Raw genomic sequence first — 25,305 nt, 5'->3', positions numbered from 1 at the left:
ATTTGAAACGTATGTATGTTAATATATCATGTTAAAGTAACATGTTAAGTAAGCTAGTACTAGTAACAACATTTAAACCTTTTATATAGTTACCTATTTTCTGGAAGCCTAATGGAATGGGAGAAAGTTGTGCTGTCGTTTAACAAGATCTACACAGGTTGGAGAGTTGGACGGAGGAGAAACTTACGGGGTTCAACAAGGGCAAGTGCAGAGTTCTACACCTGAGGAGGAATAACCACATGTGTCAGTACAGTTTAGGGGCTGACCTGCTGGGGAGGAGCTCTGCAGAGAAAAAGCTGGGTGTCCTGGTGGACAGCAGGTTGACCATGATCCAGCGGCATGCCCTTGAGGCCAAGAAGGCCAACTGGAGTGCACTAAAAAGAGCGTGGCCAGCAGGTTGAAGGTGATTCTTCCCCTCAGCATTAATGAGGCTGCATCTGTATCCAGCTCTGGGCTCCCCAATTCAAGAAAGACAGGGAACCTATAGAGAGAATCCAGCAGAGGGCCACAAAGATGATTAGGGACGTAGACCATCCCCATTATTTTTTAGCAGAGCAGTTAGACCAATTGATCTCGAGGTCCCTTCCAACTCCTGTGATTCTGTGCTATCTGAAGGAATTCTTCAGCAAAGTAACATAATTTTCTCACCACCTGAATTTCTGTGATAACTAATGCAAATAAGGATTACCTCCTATTGGGTTAAAAAAAGACTGAAATTTAAAAAGTAAATATAAATATTTTGTAAAAGTACTAGAACGTAATTCCAGTTAAGAACTGTGCTTTACTGGATAGAGATTTTTCAAAGGACTCCCAAAAATTTTTAGTTTCATTGCAATTAATGCATACTTTTTTGTGGTTTTGCTTTGTTTATCGTAGTGACAGAACTCTATGCCATAAAAGCAACCATTTATTGTAAACAGCCAATTTTTTAATTAAAAGGAATATAATGAAGATTTACAGATCCGGAGAGCCCATAAATGCAATGATTTGCAGAGATTAGGTTCGGTTTGTAACAGTGAGTAATGTTTTTTTTCTGCATAAACTGAAACATACCACCCAAATGGAGGAAAAAGGGATTTCCCAAATACATTGTAGCTTTACCATTAAGAGGGGACAACTTTTGAAATTATGAATACATGAGATTTTTATTTCAAGAGTGGAAGTGGTTAGAAAGAAGAAGGTAGGAGAGTCTGTGTTTGTTTTTGCTCATTCTAAATCAGGATTTGAAAATTAAATATCAAGACTTTTGCAGATGGAGGTCAGAAAAGGAATCATAGAATCAAAATGAATTGGACAATCCAAGCACTTCATTTGACTCATTCTGAAGGTCCTGTTCTGGTTACAGTTGTTTATCTAGCAGATTTTGAAGTCTGTAGAAATTCATACTTCAAAATAGAAAATCACTTTCAGCTACAAAAGTGGCTTTGATTTTAAATAGTAAAACTTAATAGTTGAAACTGCTTTCAGATACATATTTTTCCAGGTTGTAGCCATTTAGAACAGCTAGGCAAATTGGAACTTTTCATGCTAGGGAAAAATGTTAGTTGAGGTGGTGTCTCGGGGATCTTGAATGGCACATAAAAAGCGGATGGACACTGATTATTTACCTTCTTTTCCAGTAAAATAATCAGGAAACCAAGGCCAGGGCAGATGGAAGGAGACTATTAGAGTGTCTGAAGGATAGTGTGCTCCTTGTTGCAGATGCTTTGTATTACTGAAGTCTACGTAAATTCAAGAAAGCAACAGGAGGCTTCTAGAAGGAAAAAAATTCTGTTGAGCTCTCTTAAATAAGGAAGCATCACTCACTTCTGGTTTAGGAAGCCCGTGAGGCACAACCTAAAGGAGGCTGCTGGAAATCTGGGGAAGTGTCATTTCCTCAATGCTCTGGTCTTATATTCTTCTTCAGCGGTCTGCCACTGACCACTGCTGGAGACAGATTTCGGTGTGGACCTTTGGTTTGGTTGTGTCTAAAAATTAAGTCTTTTGCCATGCACTAGTAGTCCTCAAGATTGTGAAATTCTGTATGTTCAACACTGCATTATTAGACTACTAGAGGTACTTAAATTTCTGGTAGATACCCAAGTTTTGAACTGCTATTTATTATAACTTATGTTATTGTTTTTCCTACTCTTTTAGAAACTGTGAGTCAAATACCTAGGATTTTTATTTATTTATTTTTCTCAGTGCAATCTGCTCCTTACATGACAGCTCACCCTATTTCTGTATTCTGTTTCTGTATTTTTAGATTGTCTATTACTCTGTCATGCCCTTTGGACTTGACCTTATTTCCTATGGATACACAGCGCTGCAAGATGCAATTGGAAAGCTGTATGTAAATTCATCTTTGCATAAAAACACATTTTGTAATGAATCTTGAAGTGAATATTCCCACCAACATAAATTTCCCCATGAAAAATGTTTCTTATGGTTATGTCACCATGCACTCTGATTCGAGCTTTCGCTATTAAACTTAATGACAACTGATTGGTATTACAAAAGTAATTGCAATAAGCTTAGTAGAATGGAAACACATATCATTTGGAAAAAAAGAATCCATGGTTTCCCCTGGTGGTTTTAACTTCCATAACCTCTGTTTTTTGTACAGTGTCAGGGTCCATTTTATCCCTTTGCAGTGATGATGCACTGTGTTATTTGTAACTCCTGAGCTACTGTAACAAAAGAAGATTATTTGATGCCAGTATTTGAGAGCATTTTGTATGAAACCTTTTCAAAATGGTTTCAAGATTTGTTATGGATGTGTGCAGACATCTCTCCCCTGCTAATCCTGTTTTGGTCATCTGGGGATCTGATCTTACAAAGGGGATACTACCACTACCTCTCACATAGTGGTGATGTAAGTCATGATGTAAAGTCATGCTTTAGATATATGCTAGGGTCTCTCTGTCTTCAGGAGATTATGATGGTGCTGACGTACTGACTTGATTTCAACAGGGCTACATACCTACTTAAATTTCTTGTTATGTATTTCCTAAAGCACAATGATTTAATGAATCAGGGCTTTTAGTCTGAACAACTAAGTAGAAAGGTTATTTCACACAAAAGCTAAATAATTAGATAATCAAGTAATTATTAAGTAGGTGCAGTGTTAATTTCTGTTGTAGTTACTAGGACTTGTGAATGTAGTTGAAATTCAGTATGTTTTTCATGCTTTACTGAAATGGAGTATGAATGATTACACAAAGTTTAGAGCCGTGGAATATGGAGCTTTGCTTTGTTTGTTTAGACCATGATTTCTGTAACAAACACCTCTCAATCATTGTAATATTGCCAATAATATAACGTTCCACCTGCGAAGTCTTAATATAGAACTACATACAAATTCAGTTGTGAATTATCTAATTTTTTTCTGATTCTTTGAATAGGAAATAAAAAAAGTGAAAAATAAAAAGAAAGTGAGAAAGAAAGAAAGAAATGTGGTAAATACATGCTAGATTTTATTGTTGAATTTACTTTGAGTAAGATGGGACATTAAATAATAATTATTATTTTGTTCTTCTAGTTGGTTACACAACTGATGACTTACGCTTTATCTGGCAGTCTGGAGATCCTGTACAGTTGGAGAAAATTGCTCTGCCTCAGTTTGATATTAAAAAGGAGGATATCGAATATGGTAACTGTACCAAGTATTACAAAGGCACAGGTAGGTGATATAAGTGGTTTTCATGGTAAAAACTTTAAGCTTCCTTCTGTTGCAATTTGTAGATAATGATTTATACTCCAGTACGTCTTACATTTCATGGGAGGAAATGGATTATTTTTAGCTAACCCGTAGTACATATCATTGTAACAATCACATATAATTACTGCAAACTAATGCCAATACTTAAAGACTAGATTGAAAATTAGATGAAATTAAATATTTTTCTTGATTTGGCTTATGTGTCCCTGATCTTGCCATTTTGTTTCTATAATCTGGTTAGTTTTCTGTTCTTGAAAGCACTTTTCTTATGGGCGATTCATGTAGAATTGTGCTACCTGCAGCAAAGTAGGGTAATTCAGGTTTTCTGTTTTAACGTTTGTTCCAAAAATTGATAGTATTAGAGTGCAACTTTAAATGTTTCTTCCTGCAGGCTCTTCTTTTCTTTAAGTGCTCTTGAGATGTGTCACCACAGAAAGCTGTTTGCAGTCCTTAGCTCTGTATTGATTCAGTCTTGAGATTGTATTTGTGTGGACAAAAAAATTCTGCAATGCTTTCTGGCTTCTAACGATTTATCATTTCTGCTTTGATTAATTTCTGCATATAATTTTATCCAAACTACTCACATACTGTGGCAACCGCAAGACTTTTCATAACAACTGAAGTCAGCAGGTTGTGTTTTAGTCAGTGCTATTACATCATATACACTAGTCTCCCATTAAAATGAAGACAGCTGTGGCACTGAAGCTTTTCTGCAATGTTTTTTTCAAGTTTCTTCCTGACTATTCAGCTGCTGTTGAGGGTCTGTTACTTACAGTTGTTTTTGAGCTAGATCCCAAGCGTGAAGAGATCTCAGGTAACCTTTATATAGCTTGGAGTTAAGGAATTTAGTTTGAAGGAGATAACTGAAATTGAATGTTATTTTTTATCTGCAAAATTAATGAGTTTTTCACTTACTAAGTACATAATTCTGTATCTCAGATTATTTACTTTTGAAAATAGTGTGAAATTACCTCTCCTCAGAATAATGCTGTATAGATGAAAGCACAACCAACAGCTGACGTTTAAATCCAAATTTGGAAATGATAAAAGGTTTCTTAGCAGTGAGAAATGTATTTTATTCTTAAATAAGTAATGAGTTTACTGAAAAATTAGGCTATGAAGTCATGGAAAATTAAATAGATTGATTTTGCAATTCCCAAGTAAAACTCATAAACATGGGAAAACTGGATATAATACAAAGAGACTTCCATTTCATTCAAGGGCAGAAAGGAACGCTTACTCCAAATTGCTGTCTTATAGAATCATAGAATCATGGAATCATAGAATCACAAGGTTGGAAAGGACCTATAAGGTCATCTAGTCCAACCATCTTCCCTTTACCATACCTAAAGAAAACCCCCAAACCATATCTCCTAGCTCCCCATCCAGACGCTTCTTAAACACTGCTAGGGATGGTGACTCCACCACCTCCCTGGGTAGGCTACTCTTGTAATTGTGTTGTCAAAGTTAGTGTAATAATTTTATGTTTTGTCATAAATCTAAGGTTAAACATCTACAAAATTGAAATTTGGGTATCTCAGGTATTTTTAGGGTTTCTAGAATCTTAAAGAAAAATCTAAGACTTAATCATTACATGCTTTACAATTAAACTGTTAGCATTACTCTTTGAAGTTGCAACATCTTGTGACCATAAATTAAAATGACACTTTGCAAAGTGCTTGGCAAAATGGTCACATTTTTGTGTGTGTGTGCGCGATGTGACCATTAATGAAAAGATCATTAGAAGAGCCATCAGATTCAGTTGAATTGCAACATTAAATTTAAGAAAGTTCACATAATTTTTTTATTGCTAGTCCTTTTTGTTTAAAGACGAAAATCATCCGTGATTAGCTTATAATCAAATCTGGAATTAGTACTTCATTAACGTGAATTGAATAGGTAAGTATGATGAAGTATTTAGAGGCTGCTTTCAGGAATCAGCAGCTGTTTGGTGTACCTTTAATTCTTATATTGAAGACATTTTACAGTGCAGATGTTGTGCACGTAATTAAAATTAATTCTAGTAAGGATTTTATAAAGCAAACAAGAGGCAATGTTACAAGTACAAGCAAGTTTTCTAAGGTATGGCCTATGCAGGAAATTGTTGCTAACTACAGAGAACTTAATCTTATGACCATTTACACCAACTGATATTTTATCATGCCTGTCTAAGTAGAGAGTAAATTTGGAGTGACTATAACAATAATCTGAGCACTTAAGTTTTTAAGTTGCAGATTGCCTATTTCTTATTGACCAAAATGTATGACAAATCCAAAAGCGTCTTCAGAAACACAATGATGAGAGCAACAGATAATCTCTGTGTGATGAAAGTACACACAGAATGCATTTCTGGGAGAAAGCAAATAAGTAACAATATTTACAGTCTCCCCGTGTTTGAATGTAAAACCTAAAATTCCTAGAAATTATTCAGAAGTTGTACGACTAGAGAACATTGGCAATGATAGAAGGCTGCAAAATACCATTTACAGTCTTCTACACAGCAAAGGAGTATTTCTGTTTGTTGTTGTTGTTTTGATTATTGTAGGCTCACCGATATTTTGAAATGACTGATCATTCTAGGATACCTGTTTTATAAAATACACAAGATAAGTAGATTCTACATTCTAAATGAGGTGTACACCAATTCTTTTTTTTACAGTTAGTGACTTGAGTTTTGGTATTGTTCTAATGTAATTCAGGAATGCCTTCTTGTTATAGAGTAGTTTATGATGTATCCTTCTGTTATCTCCACCAAATTCCTAGTATTTGCAGGTTTATTTTTTTGTTGTTGCTGTTGTTTAATTCATCTTATTAAATATTTTATTGAAGTGTTTGTATGTTTGAGCTTTTCATTTTAAAAGCTTTGATGCAATATTCCATCTCAAAATTTAGCGTGTTTTAGAGCCTTGTGTAAAAAATCTGTACCAATTTTAGGAGTTACCTATATCGGCTTTCAGTATTGGGAGAATCTCTCTTAGGGTCACTTTTGGGTCATCTCTTTCCATTCTAACCTTTCTAAATAAATATTTTTTTCTTCCATCTTATTTGCAAATTAATGCTAAGTATAACTTTTGTATGAGCTTAAGCTCATACTAGCTTAAGCTGGTATGACTGCCAGATCCCATTGTTTGTAATTGGCCTGCATGTTGAAGCCAGACTGAAGATAAGGCTCATGTCAGCTGCTGGTTATTGAGATGCTGTGAAAAGGCAGAGGGTGCTTATAGATCACAGAGAGAACCACGTGCCAGCTCTCACCTGCAGGTTACATTGATTTGTGTTTTGAACATATTTCAAATTGAATTATTTGCCTTTTTAAGGAAATTCAAATCAATGAACCTGTGCTCTTAAGCAGAAAAGTGAGTAGAGGATGGTAATCTGAAGAAGCTGACCTGCAAAGCACATTAAACTTTAATATGCATTTATTTCTTTAAAGGTTATTACACTTGTGTAGAAGTAATCTTCACTTTAAGAAGACAAGTTGGATTTTACATGATGGGTGTTTATGCTCCTACACTGCTAATTGTTGTTCTGTCCTGGCTATCATTTTGGATCAATCCTGATGCAAGTGCTGCAAGAGTCCCACTGGGTAACCTGCCTTCACATATGCTGTTACAGTCCACTCAACACCATCAAGCCATTCTCAGTTGCTTTGACAGCATGACACTGGACACTGAAAGCAACTTCCATATCCACTCATCATTTTCACTGAAACCTCCTCATTCCTGGCCGTGTAAAATCCACCCCCATATTGAAGCTTTGCTTGTTAATGATTCCAGTGCTAATATGATGAGGACACTCCCTCTGCTTCTCTGTACTAGGACAAATCTGATCTTATCAAATCTTATTTGTGGGTGTTGTTGCAGACACTGGGGCAATACATAGTGTATAGGAATTTGAGCATTTGAAGAACCCTTGAAATAAGGAAGCAGGATGATGACTAAGAATCTAAATAGCTATCTCTTGTAGCAAGTTTTCTGAAGATTAATAGAAACCAAATGATGTTTAGAAAAGAATTAACATCCTTGATTTCATTAGAAACTCAGTTAATGAACTATTTCAGCCTGTTGTGCTGCTCAGCACAACACAATAGGCAGGCTCTTCATTTATTATGGGATTGTAGGACATGGAGTTAATCAAAACAATAGTATCTTATCTTCCCTGTTTAATTGTGCATGGGATTCTGGCTCTGGGATGGGCCAGCCTGCAGATCACAAGAGCTCAGTGAAATGTGGAGCCAGGCTCTTGCATCTTGACACTGCTACATGTAATCCTTTCCTATCCCCATGCCTACCACAACCACTCTTTTCTCAGGTCTGTAACTCCTTGTCCCCACCTTTCCCTGTCTTTCCCACCTCCATACCCCTTATTTTCCAAGTCTTCTCCATGTTCCCAGGAGACATAATTCAACTGTTTTCCCATCCCTCAAAGGTGCAGTTTAAGCATCTCTCTAGGCTCTGACTTACTGAGAAGCCTCCCACCCACATCCCAACTGGATCCAAGTCCTATGCAGCCTCATGTGCATGAGCAAATGCTGAAGAGCACTAGAGATCCTAAGGAACAGAGCCTGCCCTGTCGCCATCACAGATTGATCAGTAGAGTCTGAAATCTCTTGGAACAGGAAAGATTTTTGCCAAGCTTGTTAAGTATAAATGTCCCTGTAGATGCCTTGCTCTGAGCTGTGCTGCTTCATTTTCAAGATGTGTACCACATCTCTTTCTTCTCCATGGATGTGATAGCTAAGATAAACAAAGAGCTGCTCAAGATCTGGAGAACCAAGACTGAAATGCTGCTTTTGGTTTCTCTGCCACAGTTGGCTACCTTCCTCAACCTAAACATAATGAAAACATGTTTCATTATATTTATTGTATCTATCTCTTTTACAGGGAACTGTTTCAGAATACAAAACAACTTTATTTTTCTTGATCTTTAAAAATACTATTGGTTCTTGAGGAGGAGTCACAATCCATATTAGTTTGATAGCAAGTAACAAATAGGTGGAAAACTAGTAAGGATGATTCCCATAGCACAAAACATAAGATGTTTCAAGAAAGAAGAAAAAATCATTCTGGAGAAACTATGTCATGTCTTAAATTAAAAAATAGAATCAAGAACTGGAGTTTTATTGAGATCCAGTATGATCAAAGCTTTATCATTATAAAAGTATTTCTCAGTATTTATAATCCTGGTTTTCAAATAGCTGATCAGTCAGGTTTATCAATTATATGTTACATCTGTAGGAAGTATAGTGATGATTTATGTAGCATGGATGTGTTTATAACTAAACACGCATGCTTATTTATTTGCCTGTTTATCTGTTTTTATGTGTTTTAAGTTTTTTTTGGCTCCTTTTATATATTACCATGATATAATGCATTTTCAAAGATTCCTACCATTGGCCTGGCTGTGTAACTTTTCCTGAATCCCCAGAGAAGCAACAAACACTAAATCTGACCATCCTTTAGTCATGAGTCAGTATTCAGTAATGCAAGTTGATAGCACCATGGTTGTGTTAAGATTTATGTTTCTCCAGTTTGCAAGAGGACAACAAACTAACTCTTCTCTCCACATCCTTAAAGAGAGTTGATCTTGAAATCTAACAGGATAAACATTTCTGTGTCAAGTGAATATCTACTCACAAGAAAGTGTTACCAGTTGTCATTAATATTACAGTGGTTGGTAAGATATCTTATTAGGTGAGAAGCTACTTCAGGTCTACATGTGAGTATCCTAATATAGTTGTCCTTAGAATTAAGTATAGTGGACTACTGTTAGCCATGCCTAGGAATCTCAGATGTTTCTAGCTGATTTAGAAATGCGAGAACTAGAAAGCTCAATATTATTTTGTAGATTGGTTAATTTTCTGGGAAAAGGTGTTTTTTTTTTTTTTTTTTTTTTTTTTTTTTTTTTTTTTTTTCTTCAAAGAAAAAGGTTGTATCCATCTAGGAACTAAGTAAGTTGCAAGATTTTTTTTATACCTATAATATTGAATTCAATTAGATGATATGGTGGTAGGGAATTCCACAAAGGACACGTATCTGGAGAGCTCTGGCTAAGTGATTTAAAGATGGAGTGATCAAATGCTTCTTTCTAAATAAATGCTTGTGTTTTAATGAGGCCTATGGAGGATTCTCCAGTTTTTTACAGGTGGAAAGTGTGACAGCATCTGTTCAAAAAATTCCTCTCTTTCCTTCAGTGCCACCTAACGCCCAAAGGGAGTAAAGTGTTCCCTGAGGCTGTAGGCATCTAAGGGACTTCAGGCTTCCAACCAACCACAGTAGCCTGAAGTAATGGAGTCACACACCACACACTGTCTCCTATGAAAGCATACTTGGGATACTATAGAGAACTGAAAGCTTGGAGAAGTGATGGGTGACATATTCCCCTTATGTAACAGACAAACATGCCCTCCATCATGCCTGCAATCAGCTCTATCTTAGTTCAACTCATTGCATTTTAAGAAACTGCAGCAAATATAGGGTCTCAAAGGACAGATGTTGAGATGTATTTGAATAGCGTAGTATTAAGACTGGCAAGATTATGTCTTCTAGTTTACAAAGTGTAATGAGAGAAGTGAATGTATTATAGATAACAAAGTATGAGGAAAGAAGGATGGAATATTATATTTGAGATGGAGCCAGACATTTTTAAAGCAGTAATATAAAACAGAAAATGCTATTTTGTACAGCATAAAATTAACCTTTGTAATTCATTGCCAGGAGATAGTGCTGAGGCTAGTTGAGCCTGATGGATTTGAAAAAGGGAGATTTATTTATCTGGCAGTATATGCTGAAGTGCTTTAGTGATATTATGCACATGTAACCTTTGTTAGTGTTTTTAAAACAGGAGCTCTACGCAATCATGCTTTAGGCAGTGAGCTAACTACCCTTCATAATAGGGATGAAGAAGAAATTTCTGTGTGTGGATAAATTAGTTATTAGGTTATTACATCACTGAAATGTGAATAGCATGTTGGCAGTGGGTCAGATCTTGTACTGCAGACCTTGTAAACTTAAACTGTTTGGTTATATTTGAGATGACTGAAGACTGGGTGTAAGTGACCTATTAAATGAAAGAAAAAGCATGTAGTTCTTGTCTCTGTGCAAAGCTGGCAGATGGATATACTTTGTGATCAAGAGGGATCACGCTCTAGGGAAAAAAGAAAAAAGCAGACTTGTTTCTTAGAAAGACCAGCATTCCCAAGTTTGTACCAAAGAACTGAGGTCCCTTCTCCTTTTTGTCCCTAAGAAGAAAATGGAGATTTCCTCCCTGACACACCACTCTCATTTTAAAAATTATTTTTGCAGGTTATCTTGAAGCTTATTTATTCATTCTCCTCAGCTACGTTGGAGCTGTAGTGTTTGAGCCCTATTCAATAGGTACTGTCAGAAGTGCAACTTAGTAGCTCTGGTGCAAAGTCTCTCTGAGGCAAGACCAGCTCTGATCTGGCAGCAAAATGGCTGCTTGATTGAATATTTCTTTTTTACTTCTGTGTTGTCTCAAAAACCTAGAAGATTTTCTTTGGTTTCTCTAGCTCAGAGAATGAAGGTTTCATCCTTCCAACAAATGGGAATTAGCCTCAGAGAGATGAAGACAGGAAGAAGTGTCTTTTGTATGTTAAAAGACAATATGCTTTTTATTACATTTCATAATGATCAGTAATTAGTGTTCAGCCTGCCAAAACCAGCTGGTGTTGGTCATTGAAAATGAATAAATAAATAAATAAAAAGTGAACTATACTTTTCTTTCTTCTTGTCCTTATGATATATTTTTTTCCCTTGATAGAGTAGTATAAGCCAGAGTAGACGATAAAGTGTATTTGTTCAGTATTTGCCTTGTCATTCTGATTCAACAGAAAACATCTTTGTTAATCACAATGGACAAAAAAACAATCTAGCTTAGCAATTGTTTATTGACATCACACATTTTTAAATGAAACACCATAAAATTTTGTGTTTAAAATCATATAGCTACTTATTTATACTTTCTTTTCAGTGTCTTAGAAGCTAATAAGTGTCCTGTTTGAGATCCATATCAAAGTAAGTTATTAATCTGATTGAATTCCAAAGTGGAACAGTAACAAAAGGATGTTTGTTATTTATGACCAGCTAGAATTTAAGACTATATAAATATTTTCAGCTTCATTAGTATTCTTACATTTTCACTTACTTTATATGGATCTCAAGAAAAAGATCTATAAAATAATTCTTGTAATGCTTTGTATAGCACATGTGACCCTTATAAGAAACATCATTAAGGCTCACTGAGTATCTGCTCTTGTGCATCTCTTTCTATGGATGTCAGTTACATTTCATGAAGCTGCCTGCTTATAATTGAAAATGATTTTCATCATTAGCATTCAGAAAAAAAACTTCTGATCTGGGTGGAAATAAGTTTCCCCTTTTTTCTTTGAGATCACACTTGTGTTTTGTTTCCTGTGATGTGAGTCCTGTGTTAATAGTGATGTTTGGAAGCTTTGTAAGGAGCAGTGCTTATTGAAACCTGGCTTTACCGCATGTGACCTTTCAGTAGCCTTTGCAGATGTACTTTTTTATTACAATAAGGGCTTCCTCAAAAGCTCTTTATCTAGAAAGCTTCCTCTGTATACTGAAAGCTCAAGCAGGGATGTTCGTAGACCTCTGGTCAACTCAGTGTTTTCATCTTCACAGTAAGTTGTGAACACAGGCTTTTTAAGGTGCACTTTAAAAACAGTACCCCGTCAGGTTTAAATGTTACGCTTGTGGATGGATCATTCAGAAATGCCTCCTGCTGTAGCACAGTGCAGATTTCTGGGACAGCAGTGATTCTTCAAATCTAATTTAAAGGACTTGGAGTTTTTTGATTTAGATGCCATATATTTCTCTTCTATCTTCCCAGAATTAGATGCACACTGTAAGTTAAGTCTCTGGAAAACCCATTTCCCATTGTATGATGAGTGTTGTGGCAGGAAAATGACAGCAACTAGTTTAGCTTTCTTTATTTCTCCATTTATAAAACAAAGCTACTCATTATTAATAATCCATCACTAACAATATCCTATGTAAGTATTAAATTTAACTTGTTCATTAACTGCAGGCATGTACACATTGTTTATCTGTTGCAGAATATACCTACCACCTTGTCAAGTTCCATTTGCTGTTACAACTCATCATTCAGTGTTGTCTGTTTCAGAAGAGGAGCACAGCAGGTGTTGATAAGGCTAAGTTTTCTTTAATTAATACTGTATTTTTTCTTCTGTAGGTATCTTCTCAGTGCTCAGCTTGGCATCTGAATGTACTACTCTTGCTGCTGAACTTCCCAAAGTGTCTTATGTGAAGGCCTTAGATGTATGGTTGATTGTTTGCCTTCTGTTTGGGTTTGCGTCGTTGGTGGAGTATGCAGTGGTTCAGGTAATGCTAAACAACCCAAAGAGAATTGAAGCTGAAAAAGCCAAGATTGCCAAGGCAGAACAAGCTGAAGGAAAGGGTGGAAGCTCTGCTAAAAAGAACACTGTGAACGGCACAGGGACTCCTGTCCACATCAGCACTTTACAGGTAAGAGCTGTCAAGCTGTGTATGCAAAATCAGCATTATCCTATATTAATGTAGTTCCAGAAAGATGCTGCTATAATAGTTTTAAGCTTAGAGGTGGCCAAGATGCTAAGAACATGCTGGTAATTAATGGCTGGACATCTAAGCAAATGGTCCCTAATGATTCGGTGTCAGATGTGCTAAATGAAATGTTTATTTATTTTTAATACCTTAGTACTGTACTTGTTGCTGAGCCTTAGGTAAATAAAGAAGCAAGCAGATTGACAGTTGCTCTTTTTCTTTTAATAAAAAATAGCAGCTGTCAAACTGTAACTATTGAGAGGACAAGACTTTCAGTCAGTGTTTGTTGAGAGCATACTCAAGTATCAGCATCTCATTGCTTTTCTTGGAACAGCCACAGCTGCACTGCATTGCATGTAAAGAATCTCTACAGCCAGGGATTCAGAAGTCTTGGCATTTGTAAACAAAAGACAGGTCTGTTTGTCTGTCAAACAGTTCCTGCATTTCTTGTGTTGCCAGATGGAGTATGGGTAAATTGATCAGAGCTCATTCTGTGAATAAAGATTAGTTGTGCATCTTAGCTTACGCCAAAGTTTTCCATATAACCCAAGATTTATCAGACGTCCCAGGCCATCTACCTCAGTTCTGCAGAAGAAAATACATTAATGCCACAGAGTATGGAATATGAAGATGTCTTATAGTTTTCTATAGCTCTACAATTTAGATGTATAAAATAAAGGTATTTGACCAGATCCAAATGACATTATCAGTACTGTACGATGTGACTTTAAAACATCTTTAAGGAGTGACTATTTTGTGCCAGGGTAGCAGAAACCCAGCCCTAGTGTAAAGCTGGCATTGCCTCATGACTAATTACCCCCAGTTCAGAGAAGCTGCTGATAGCACAGAGCAGTGCACTTGACTACCATGATTCTCATCTGATAGAGCCTCCTAAGAACTGTTTTGGCAGGCAACTAAATTCAGCTTAAAGCTATCCTGTGTCTGCTTTGACTTGAGTCACAAGTAATTCCCTAGCAGCAAGCAGCATGGGAACTTGTCCTATCCAGGAGTATAAAATGATGACTTTTGTCATCTATGATATCCTGTCATATTTTAATCTTTTATTCCAAGAAGGTAGGTTTGGGTGCACAGTTTATTTCTAAGCTTTGAGGAAAAGCCCAGTTATGATAAATGGCTCAGAACCACATGCAAAACATTTGTCAAACACTTCCCCAAAGCAATGCATTTTATTTCGATAAGATAAAGATATGACACATTTCTCACCATTAAGTGTTCGGATCACTAAGTCTATATTTGGATGTTATAAATAAGTAGAATTACTTTTAGATTTTGGTCATCCCTAGGATATTCAAGCATCTAGGATACTTAACATTTTTCAAACAAGTTATAAATTTAAATAGATAAAAATGACTTTAAGCCCATATGCGCTTCTGTAGATGCACATTATCCTATATATTTGAGCACTATAAATATTCTCAGCTGAAAGCTCCCTCTCTGACCTAGCTACTGCTTAGGAGTACTTTGACACTTCTTACCACTGGAAGGCTATACTACTCTTCTAAATCAAAATAGGTCTAAATCTTTCAGTACCTCTGATTTTTAATCCAAATCTAGGCCTGCCCCACAACATTTGGCTGTCTCCCATACAGAGCTAGCAATGATCAACTAAGGAATGCATTTGTCATATGGCAAATATGTAAGGGAGGGAAATATTAAAGGCACAGGTAATGGAAAAAACTGTATATTGAAAGGCATAAATAATAAGAAAGCCGGAGTGCTGTCCCAGAACGTCAGGAGCTGTTTCTCATCATGATTGTGTTTGAAGGAGAGAACTCATACTGTGATAAATATCTGGAAAGAGCAGAAATATTTGAGGATGTTCTAATTCTTTCCTCACAAGAGGTATATAGAAATCTGAATGCAGCAAGTCATGAAACCCAGGTGATAATAAGGAAAAAGAGAGAGCATAGCTGTAAATTTCATTATAGCTGGATCTGAAATTGAATGAGGCTCAAAGATAGAGCCAACAGGAAAGACCTGGAAACACAAGACTTGTAATGGGGAAAAACAGAAAGCATTAATAATTGCATTGCCCAAATGAAGCACTTTGTTATGAGGTATTAATGAAGAGTTGCTATAACATAGCCAAAAGTTGCTAGAGGGGAATCAAGTTTAAAATATATATATATATCTTTATTTCACTTCACGATATGCCCATGTTTCATATTATTTAAGACAAGTCAAAGCAAAGATCATACTTAAATACTTTTTAATCGCTAGGAATTTTTCTGTACATCCTAAAAATTTGAAGCCTGATGCCATTTGTAATAGAAGGAAAGGAGAAGAGGTCCCTTGTAACAGAGCCTGGTGATATCCCCCTGCAGATTCTCAGGTGAAAGCTCTTCCAGCAGTGAGTCATGTCAAGAGAGTCAGTGATAGTGACTGATGTTCATCAGCAGCAATAAAGAGGCAGGGTGAAAACAATGTTCACAATTTGAGAATCGACCAATGAAGGAGAAAGTCCTCTATGGAAGCATAGTTTGTTTTCGTCTCTACCAAGTCCTGGGTACTGGCTGAAGTAAAGTTGTGTATTGCAAACATACACCAAGCTCCAAAGTCCATGGACTTTGTGACTCATGACTCCTGCCCAGCAAGAGCCTTTCGAAGGTCAGATCCATTTTAACCCCAGAGGTTTACCAGTGTCTGTGTGAGTAAAGTCAATGGGTACATTCTGGCAAGATCACCCTGAAACTGTAGGAAAAAAACAGAAAATTCAGTGTAAGCGGTTCTGCTGGTTTTGCTAGGAGCTTTAAAAGCTTTATATTTGCAGGCTAGAAGACATGAGAGCTATTTGGCTCCTTGTACATAGAGACTGCTCATAGCTGCAGTTGTAAGCAGAGGAGAAAATTATGCAACCTGGTGATAACTGCTGGGAGTGTTTTTTTTTTACTGGGAATATTCAGTAGGAGTTTGAGTGTGTTTCCTAGCAATGCAACATCATACATGATGAGAAAAACAAGCAAAAAGGGAAATGTTTGGGAGATGAATCAGTTTCTTTTTTCTTTCACTGATGCCACGATTACAAGGAGCGATTACATGGTTAACTGTAACAACACCTTTCCACTTGAAAAGTCACATTTTCATCAAGCCTGTTTCTAGAAGCTGTCCCCCACAGGTAATGCACTGATGAGTGAAGCGAACATTTGCTAAAAGAATAGCTCTGGCAGGTGATGAATAGGTCTGTGCAAGTGGTGGTAATAGCTCTAAACCTAGTTATTTTTTAAGGGAAGTGATGCTATTGCTTGCCTTGTCTTGTCTGATCTGCCTCTAGGCTCTGAAACCCAATATGCATCTTGTTCATCTCTAATTGAGTTTTATTTATAATATACTGTACCATTGGTGGTGATCTGTGGTGACCTGATCTTCATATTCTGTGTTTTCCCTTCAAGTAGGACTCTAGACTCAGATTTTTCTCATAGAAATACCATAAACCCAGTTTGCATTTTATATTGTGTGGAAAACCACAGGCTACAGTCTATTTTAATAGTTGCTGACAGCATTTCAGGTACAGGGTAGGTACTTTCTGCTCTAGTGAGTCATGTATCTATCCTTAGAGATAATTCAGAACATGACTGCAAAAAGGCCCTGAGCAATCTGCTCTCGCTGACCCTAATTTGAGCAGGGGGGCTGGACTTAGTTGATCTCCAGAGGTCTCTTCTAACCTCATCTAGGCTGTGACTCTATGATATTTTTACTTTTCTGTTAGTGGGGTAATGAGAATTAGCAGATAGTACAGTAATTGGATTGTGATAGCAAGTTCCTGGTAATGATACTACAGAACACACTCAATCTGAATACCCACTAATTCTGAACAGTCTTTACTTTATTGGTGATCTAAGTCTATCATTATGCTATAAGCAAGAGAGGGGGTCAGTCTACAAGTGCAAGAAAGATTAAGTTTGTTGCAGCTATTCTGGTATGGAGGACTCTTGCACAAGCAGGGCCAGTGACAGATGTGCATGCCAAAAGAGGTTGGGTGCAACAGAAAATTCTGTGGCAGAGGAGAAATGCTGCATAGGGCAGGGAGTGAAAGCTTTCCTACAGTGGGGAAGCACTTCAACTTTCAGGACTCATGCTGAGCTTGAGAGACTGCTGCTGCTATATCGTGTTTGAAGATTTGCCAGAAATCTTTGACAGTGAATTTCTTATCTCATAAATTCTTGAAACCAATTTATGCTTCATTCTGACAGTGAAAGAAGACTTGATCATGGAATGAGCAGTCAAGTGAAAAGTCTTTATTCTATTTGCACAAAACAAATTTAGTTGAGTTCTAGTATTTTTGGTGCTGTGAAAGGACGGATTTTACATATTTGAAAAGCATTTTTTTTCTCATCTAGTTGGAAGAGTTTAAACAAAAAAATATGAATGATGCTGGTGAGCTGTCTGAGAATGTTCGAAACAGCTATAGAATAGAAGGAAAGATATACTACCTATAAACAAAACAGAAGAAAACAATTGAAAACAGACCCTCCAGTGACTGAAAACTAACTCAGCTATAAACATTTGTTTTCTTTTTAGTGGCAAAAGGAGATGCTACGTATCTCCTACGCAAGGTAGGGCAAGAAAAACAATAGCAAATGCTTTCCAAGGCCACATTCTGTGTCAGCATGAAATTGAAAGATTATAACAGATGTGGGAAGTCTTTAATTTTACTTTCTTCACATATCTTTGGTAAAGTCTTTTGATACTCCGCATTCAAGTCCCCTGCTATCATATTCCACAGATACTATCCATGTAATCTTTAGTAGGTGTCATGAGTATCATTACACCTTCTAGCACAAACAGGGTTAATAAAATGCAGTCAAGCTACACTCAATACATATATTATTTCACTTGGTTTAAGGAAGGCTGTGGGTGTGAGCTGTAGAGGATTTAGGATTTCACTGAAAATATCAGAAATATTAGAGAGATGAAGGGTTGTGTGGGAAGAAATTAAAAAATATGTCCAGGCAGCAATTGAATTAGAAAACAGAATCACACTGAATTTGTAAAGATGGGAAAATGAAAGGTTTTTGGTGGTTATTTTTTCCTTAATAATAGAAGCATGTGCTTAGAAAGGAAAAATTGGGGCCAGGTTACTCTTACAAGAGAAACTGTGTCACCATGATAAATCAGTGGTACAGCTGGTACTAAACTAAGCAGGGCTCTGTGTGAATGTGTTGTGAGCAATATTCCACTTATGAGGAAGAGGTGACCTAGAAGCTGTTCCCTCAGCTCTCCTTGCAAGCAAATGAGAACTGACTTGTAAAAGTCTCTACCAGAGCACTTCTTAGATACTAGAGTGGGACAGGAATATTCCATGTTGTCTTATGAGAACACAGAGATAACAATTAGCATCACTGAGATTTACTGTTTTACTCTGGTAGTGTGAGGAATGGACTGTAAGTTTGCAAATCTGAAAGGAAGTCTCTAATTCCATATGCGATTCTGTTTCTCATAGCAGCCTATTAAATGTTACCAGTTTTGACCATGAGAAAGTATGATAAATAAGTAATGAAGGAATGACATTCTTGTGACTCTTGAGCTAATGTGTGGCCCAGTCCTGCAAGTTACCCTTTCATTGCTCAAGAGTCATCTTCATAGCTTGATTGCACAAATCTAAGACTATGGGCAGTCTCTCATATCACTCAGTCCTGTCCCCCATGTTACAGAGTGACAAATAAATGTGGTCTTACAAGTCTCAGTCACCACCTTACTAGGCAGTTTGCCCCATTTACTTCAGTACTGAGCACTGCTGCTGGATGTCAGCTCTTTGAAGACAGGGACACAACTTCAGCAACTTTTATAGGTAGTTTTGCTGTACAATCATGGAATAGCAGTCTTACTTTTCTTTTTTATAAACCATGAGTTTGTTTTTATTGTGAAACCTGCACCTCGGTTTTAGTGTATTGCTTTTGAAATGGACTATTTTCCTGATAAATGTGGAACCTGAGGTGGTTCACCCTTGGCTAAAGCAATTCTGCCTTGCTTCTCCTCCACCTTACATGGGAATATCACAGTTCTTCTAATCAAGGATAACTTTCCAGTTGTCATAGAGAAGCTAAATTCTTCAAAATGTTTGTCATTCATTTCTAAGCCTGGTACTGTATTCCGTTATAATTATGTTTATAACTTAAGAATTCTGATAGTGCAAATATCTCAAACCATCAGACTGCAGAAAACCAGAGTTGGAGGGAGCTGAGAGTAGAATGCCTGAAGGCTTTGTGGTAGAGAGAGAGGCTGCTGGGAACAATAAGTGGGGAGCTTCTGGGAGAACTGAATTTAGTGGATCGGTGATTCCAGGAAGCTCCAGCAGTTATCTGAATGTCACTTGCTTGTGTGTATCACCTGGTTGGTGAACCAGTATGTTTTTCAGCTCTTGGGTTATTTATGTGAACAAATGATATTATTAATGATGCCATTATGTTACGTTTCTCCTTTCCCTTTCCCTTTTCCTTTCTCTTCTCTTCTTTTCTTTTTTTTTTTTTTTTTTTTTTTTTTTTTTTTTTTTTGCTGCTTTTTGTACTGCAAAGAAAATGAAATGTTGTGAGAGACTTACCAAAATCACATAGCACAGAGCCTTGCAAGAAGTCTTCAAATTCCTTTGGGCTACCTAACAGCATGAGGCAATCCTCATGGAGATTTGTTGCATCTGAAATAAAATCTTTCAAAAATCCAAGGAAGGGAAGATTAGAATATTTTTTTTCTTCCCAAAAAATGCTTTTTTATGTGTATAAATATATGTGTATACATACATGGCTAATAGAATTGTCTGGTTTGTAGGAGGGGGAAATTTAACCCAGGAACACTGATGGAGCTGTAGGAAAGACATATATTCTGTTCTTAGTTTACATTTCCCAATTACACTGTTCTCCAGTATACCAGTGGGAGGTACCTGGAATGCTGTCACATCTTTGCTACCTTCTTTAGAGAGGTGTTAATGACTGCAGATACAAAGAAAGTGTGTTTTCACTTCACAAGGCTATCACCCCAGGATGAGATTAACGATCTTGAGGTGGCTAGTAAGTAAAATCAGAACAGATTTAATAATTTGGTCAAAATCTGAATTTTAGAGCTAATTCTGAACATCCAGGTATCATAAAAAAAAAGTAAGCATTGAATAGTGTCTTTCCTGCAGGTTCATCAGCACAGGATCTATTTCCAAAAATATTCTCTACTAAGATATTGTCTCCTCTTCTGTCATCTTAAAATGAAGGCGTCTAACTATAACAGGTTGAGCAGCATGAGACACCTTGTGCATGAAAAATTACTCAATTAGGAATGTTTGGATTAGTTTATGTGATTGACTGATGATCCTTAAGTGCTTTATAATGCAACCATTCAGCAAATTAGGCTGATGTAATGTATCCCTATCAACAAGTAATTTCCTATATGTTTGTTTGCAGTGTTCTCTAGCATCTGCATTAAGTTTGTTAATGAAAAATGGCGAGTAGATCATGATTCCCCTCACTCTTTATTTCATAGGTTGGTGAGACCAGATGCAAAAAAGTTTGCACTTCGAAATCTGATCTGAGATCCAATGATTTCAGCATTGTTGGAAGCTTGCCAAGAGATTTTGAATTATCAAATTATGACTGTTATGGGAAGCCCATTGAAGTCAACAATGGGCTCGGAAAGTCTCAAGCCAAGAGCAACAAGAAGCCTCCTCCTCCCAAGCCTGTCATTCCATCAGCAGCAAAGAGAATTGATCTTTATGCGAGAGCACTGTTTCCTTTTTGCTTCTTGTTCTTCAACGTCATATACTGGTCCATATATTTATGATAAATCTTTTATTATTCTTTTTTTCATCTGTAAGATATATCCCATTTCATATCCCTTCCCTGTCATGAAGGCCAATGTGTGAAATTATTTGCATTTGCAAAGCAATATGTTGCATTTTGATGCCATGCGATTGTACTGAAAATATGGCATCTGAAATTTGAATGAAAGCATGACACTGCAATGTCTGTGCTTCTACCAATGTTGTATATAAATGTACAGCGTACATCTTGCTTTAGGAATATATAAAAGATAATGCATACTACATTATAAAGCTGAATAAATCCCTTCAGTTACTAGTAACATAGAGAGATTTAAAGTGTTCCTGATAATCAAGCTGATGTGCACGTTGAGTATTATTAAAATCAGTATTCTAGTATATGTAGTATTTAAAAGCTTTTCTGCTGACTTTCTGAGAAAAAAAAACAACACATCTTGTTCTTGTATAATTTTAGATGGCACTGTTGAAGAAAAAGCTAAGTTGTGAATCCTGTTATTTAGATGTCATAAGTGAAGGCAGGATTGAATAAGCTGATCCTATTTATGTGGAAAAATGAAGATCAGAGAATTGCTGTATTTTTAATCAAAATCAGCAATTTTGTAAAATTTAGGGGAGAGGGGGTGGAAAAAAAAAAAAGCAATTGTATCCATCAAGCAAGCACACTTCAAAACTGTATTAGAATATGCTGACTATTAAGCATTGTGCCCAGTTTTGACTGTTGTGTCCTTAGGCACAAGCTAGATATGCTGAACAGTTTGATTTTTAGACTGCGGGTATCAGGAGTTTTGGAGAAACACCTCAAGATGCTGTTCGGTATCTGTTCATATTATGCATTTTTACATTAGTCTGTTCTCTGGCTCATCTCTAGTGTCTTGCAAGCCTACAGTGAAAAGTCACAATTAATTTTTTTGTTGAATATGATATGTCTTACTCATTTTAAACTACAGGCTTTCAAGAGGATAAACAAAGCAAAGAAACATTTTGTTTTCATGATGAAATCCCTTTTTAACTCTAGTTATTTATTTTCTGTTTGCCTTCTGTTGTACAGACGATCAGAGCTAACATCTAGCTAGCTAGAAGTCTAAGGATCTAAGTCTATTAAATACATCGTGAATTCTTACACCTATGTGTTAATTGATGGCTACCCTCCCCAACTCATTTATTTGGCTGCTACTTGTTGGAAATTAAGATCCTGTGCATGGAATGGTTTGACAAGGGACTGTTGTGCATTTTATTTTTCCAGAGAAAACCAGAAAAATGGATTCCCCAGGTTGCATAGGGCAGGAATCGGTACCTATGGTCTCTGTTGGTGCCATGGTACACTACTCTGTAAGGGCAAGTAATGAGGTAAAAGAGGTTCATATGAACGCTTCTTTTATGTACACAGTCCAAGTAGCGTGTGTTTCCTGAGAGCACACAGAGACTACATCTTCTGCCCTTGACAACATACTGTAGAGAAACATGTTTATGCTTGTAAAACTGGGGCATAAAATGTAGTTAAAATATTAAAATAAGACAGTTCTTGATCGGTTGGCCAATCATTAAAGGGAATACAGATTATTGGAAGGGACTGAATTAAATACCCAAAACATTCCATAAGGTAAAAAACAGATATATTCACGTGTCATGCTGCAGTTCTATTACAGAATGGGTTGAGCCAGTGGAAGACAAAGGACTCTCCTGTCATTCTTGTTTTGCTCCCTGCCACGAGAGCATTGTGCACATACGAGCCTGTGTAACCAGAAGGTTGAAAGTGGAAATATAAAAGGGGGGAACTAAGTCACGCTGACTTCACTGGGCACCTAGTGGATCTGTTAACCATGGTTTTCTAGCCCCTGCCACTCCATAATCAACAGCCTGGTTTTAGGTGAAACCCATGCTACTGCCACCTAACAAGCATGGTTGGTCTTCCATCTCAGAAGTTACTGATGATTACTGGCCTAACATCTTTTTGTAATACAAACTGCTACAGATGTCTTTCACTCCTGAGTCTGAAATTTTCAACTCATGTTTGGGCAGAAGAGGTCTTTTGTTCACAATAAGGATGCATGCTTTCAGTCAGCTTCCTTGCCATTTTCTCCTGGAGATTTTCTTTACTAGGCAGCTAGAGTTTGTCCTTTGGATTTCTTTCTGGTAAAGAGGAAATGGAAAGGAAGTAAAAAATGTTATGGAAGAGAAATTAATGAATTCCCCAATGTTGAACTGGGGGAAAATCTGTTATCATTAAGGTCTAGTGCAAAGTTTCAGAGTTGTTGTCCATGGAAAGTATTTACAGAATTGCTAGGGACTTTAAGAAGCAATAAGGATAACTCAAAGAGAGAGAGGAAGGGAGAAGTATCTTTTATACATATATCAGAGTGCTATATTTATAGACATTATTTATTCTCATACTTGTACTTTTTCTTACAGCATTGGAAGGCAAGAAAACAATTATATGTATTGGAAATTATATGACTTTTGGAAGATAATTTTCTTGTTAGAAATGTTATTAAATGATTCATCTGTAATTAATGTCCACATTTTATCTGTATAATCACAATTACAGATTTTATTGTTAAATTAATCTTTGTTCCTTCTTGCTTTCCTGCTTACCTGATGGGTTTTGTGTTTTATCAAAAAAAAAAAATTAATAATTCACTGTAATTGCTTTCCAACTCAAACAAAAGGAAGCAAAAGGAATGCGTACTATTAAGATAAAGGCTTTTCATTCATTACAGCACAAAGACTTAAGGACAAAAGCAAAGCTTAATAGCAATTTTTAAAAAAACAATTATCAACTATAAAGTAATAATATTTTTTACTTATATAGATAATACTGCCGTTTTTGAATTAGCTCAGAATGTACTAACTTCTACTGAACAGTAATAATTGATTTATTTTGCTTCTTTCTTCTAAAGGTCATTGAGCTTTGCATATCATATCGCATTATGGTCCTCCAGCACCCTCTAGTTGTAAAATTCTGTCTGTCGAAGTATTTCCAGAACGAGGTGCAAGTATTAACCTGTGTAGAAGGTATGGAATATTACTTGATATTATGAAAAGCAAATGCTAATTATTTAAAAATGAATGGACTTAAAATCAGTGGATGGCTACAGAATCCTGCCATTCATGGTTTGAAAAATGTAGAAAATAAGGCATTTGATCAGTACTAATGCGTTAGTAGCTGGATTATCTGGTCATGACGTGTGAACAAACTGCATGATTCAGAAATCTGTTTCCAATGGAGAGACCATCTGTGTTTCAGCTGTCATTTGCTTTACGTTCTCCTCTTGACTATTAGGCAAGTTACAAATTTCTGTTCTACCCTTAATATAAACCTCAATATTTTTTGGTAATAAAGCATCAGGAGGTTGCACCTTTTCCTTCAAAGTGTTATCACCTTGGAAGCATTGGTCAGACTTCTAAAACTCTTCAGCAGGTAGTGCTACTTTAGATACAAATTAATCCATTACTTAACTTCATCCACAAATTGAAGCTACGCAGTAAGTAAGGATGTGACCTGAACAGATTATCAGCTACTGTGCATTGATACTCTACTAGGATGTGTGAAAGGGACTGTGTGAAGTAATTGATTTGATTCTCAAACTGTGGAAATCCATACTTTATTCTGTGGTGCTGGTGAGACTTGTACTTGATATCCATTTGTAAGAACAGCTCTGCCAGTGATTTTGGTCACTTCCTTTTTTACAGTCTTCTGTTAATTCTGTCTGCGATAGCGTATGTGAGTAGTGTATCTTTGGAATGAAGAAATCAGTTTATTTCTGTAAGTGCAACTTACTGACCACTTAGAAACATTGCCAAGCAGGTTTCATTCTTCTAAGTCTTTGGATCAGTTTGGTCTTGGTAATAGAAGACTGTAACTAAAAACTGATTTAAACTCTATTATTCATTATAGAGAATGTACTAACATTGCCTTTTGGGGCAGTTGCAGTGATCATGACCCACGAAGATTGATATGTTTGTATTAGCATTTTGAAGGAAATATGGATAGTAGTTACCCTAAATTTAAAGTATTTCACCCTGGAGCGAGAAGATAATTTACTTAAGAAATCTGCCATAAATATTTAGGTAATTTATGCAGAGACTTTATAATACACTTGAGACCATTGGTCTGTTCTTCAATTCAAGCAGCTTACCACTGCAGTTATTGAATAACTTGTGCTGAGGATATTTATAGAATAGATAACAATAAATTATTTATTTCCAGAGAGTGTAACCTGAGTGTATGCAGTGTCAAG

The 25,305-nt window shown here is 36.5% G+C and overlaps 1 protein-coding gene across 3 annotated transcripts in view; it reads left to right on the top strand.

Annotated features, from left to right (window-relative positions):
- Nucleotides 1-24,422, top strand: part of GLRB (glycine receptor beta) — a 44,170-nt gene extending 19,748 nt beyond the window's left edge. For 2 of the 3 annotated variants that reach the window (XM_072334168.1, XM_072334166.1), the window contains exons 6-10: nt 2,246-2,328; nt 3,521-3,661; nt 7,134-7,286; nt 12,938-13,230; nt 20,773-24,422. In XM_072334168.1, coding sequence (XP_072190269.1) covers nt 2,246-2,328; nt 3,521-3,661; nt 7,134-7,286; nt 12,938-13,230; nt 20,773-21,069 — 967 coding nt within the window. In that variant the 3' untranslated portion in view covers nt 21,070-24,422. The remainder of the gene's footprint in view (nt 1-2,245; nt 2,329-3,520; nt 3,662-7,133; nt 7,287-12,937; nt 13,231-20,772) is intronic. The other variant, XM_072334169.1, reaches the window with a different exon arrangement.
- Nucleotides 24,423-25,305: the final 883 nt, after the last annotated feature.

The sequence above is a fragment of the Excalfactoria chinensis genome, chromosome 4 (genome assembly GCF_039878825.1).
Source record: "Excalfactoria chinensis isolate bCotChi1 chromosome 4, bCotChi1.hap2, whole genome shotgun sequence".
In the NCBI taxonomy this organism is placed as follows: domain Eukaryota; kingdom Metazoa; phylum Chordata; class Aves; order Galliformes; family Phasianidae; genus Excalfactoria; species Excalfactoria chinensis.
The sequence above is the reverse complement of the archived record's forward strand: the minus strand, read 5'-3'. Positions and strand labels throughout refer to the sequence as shown.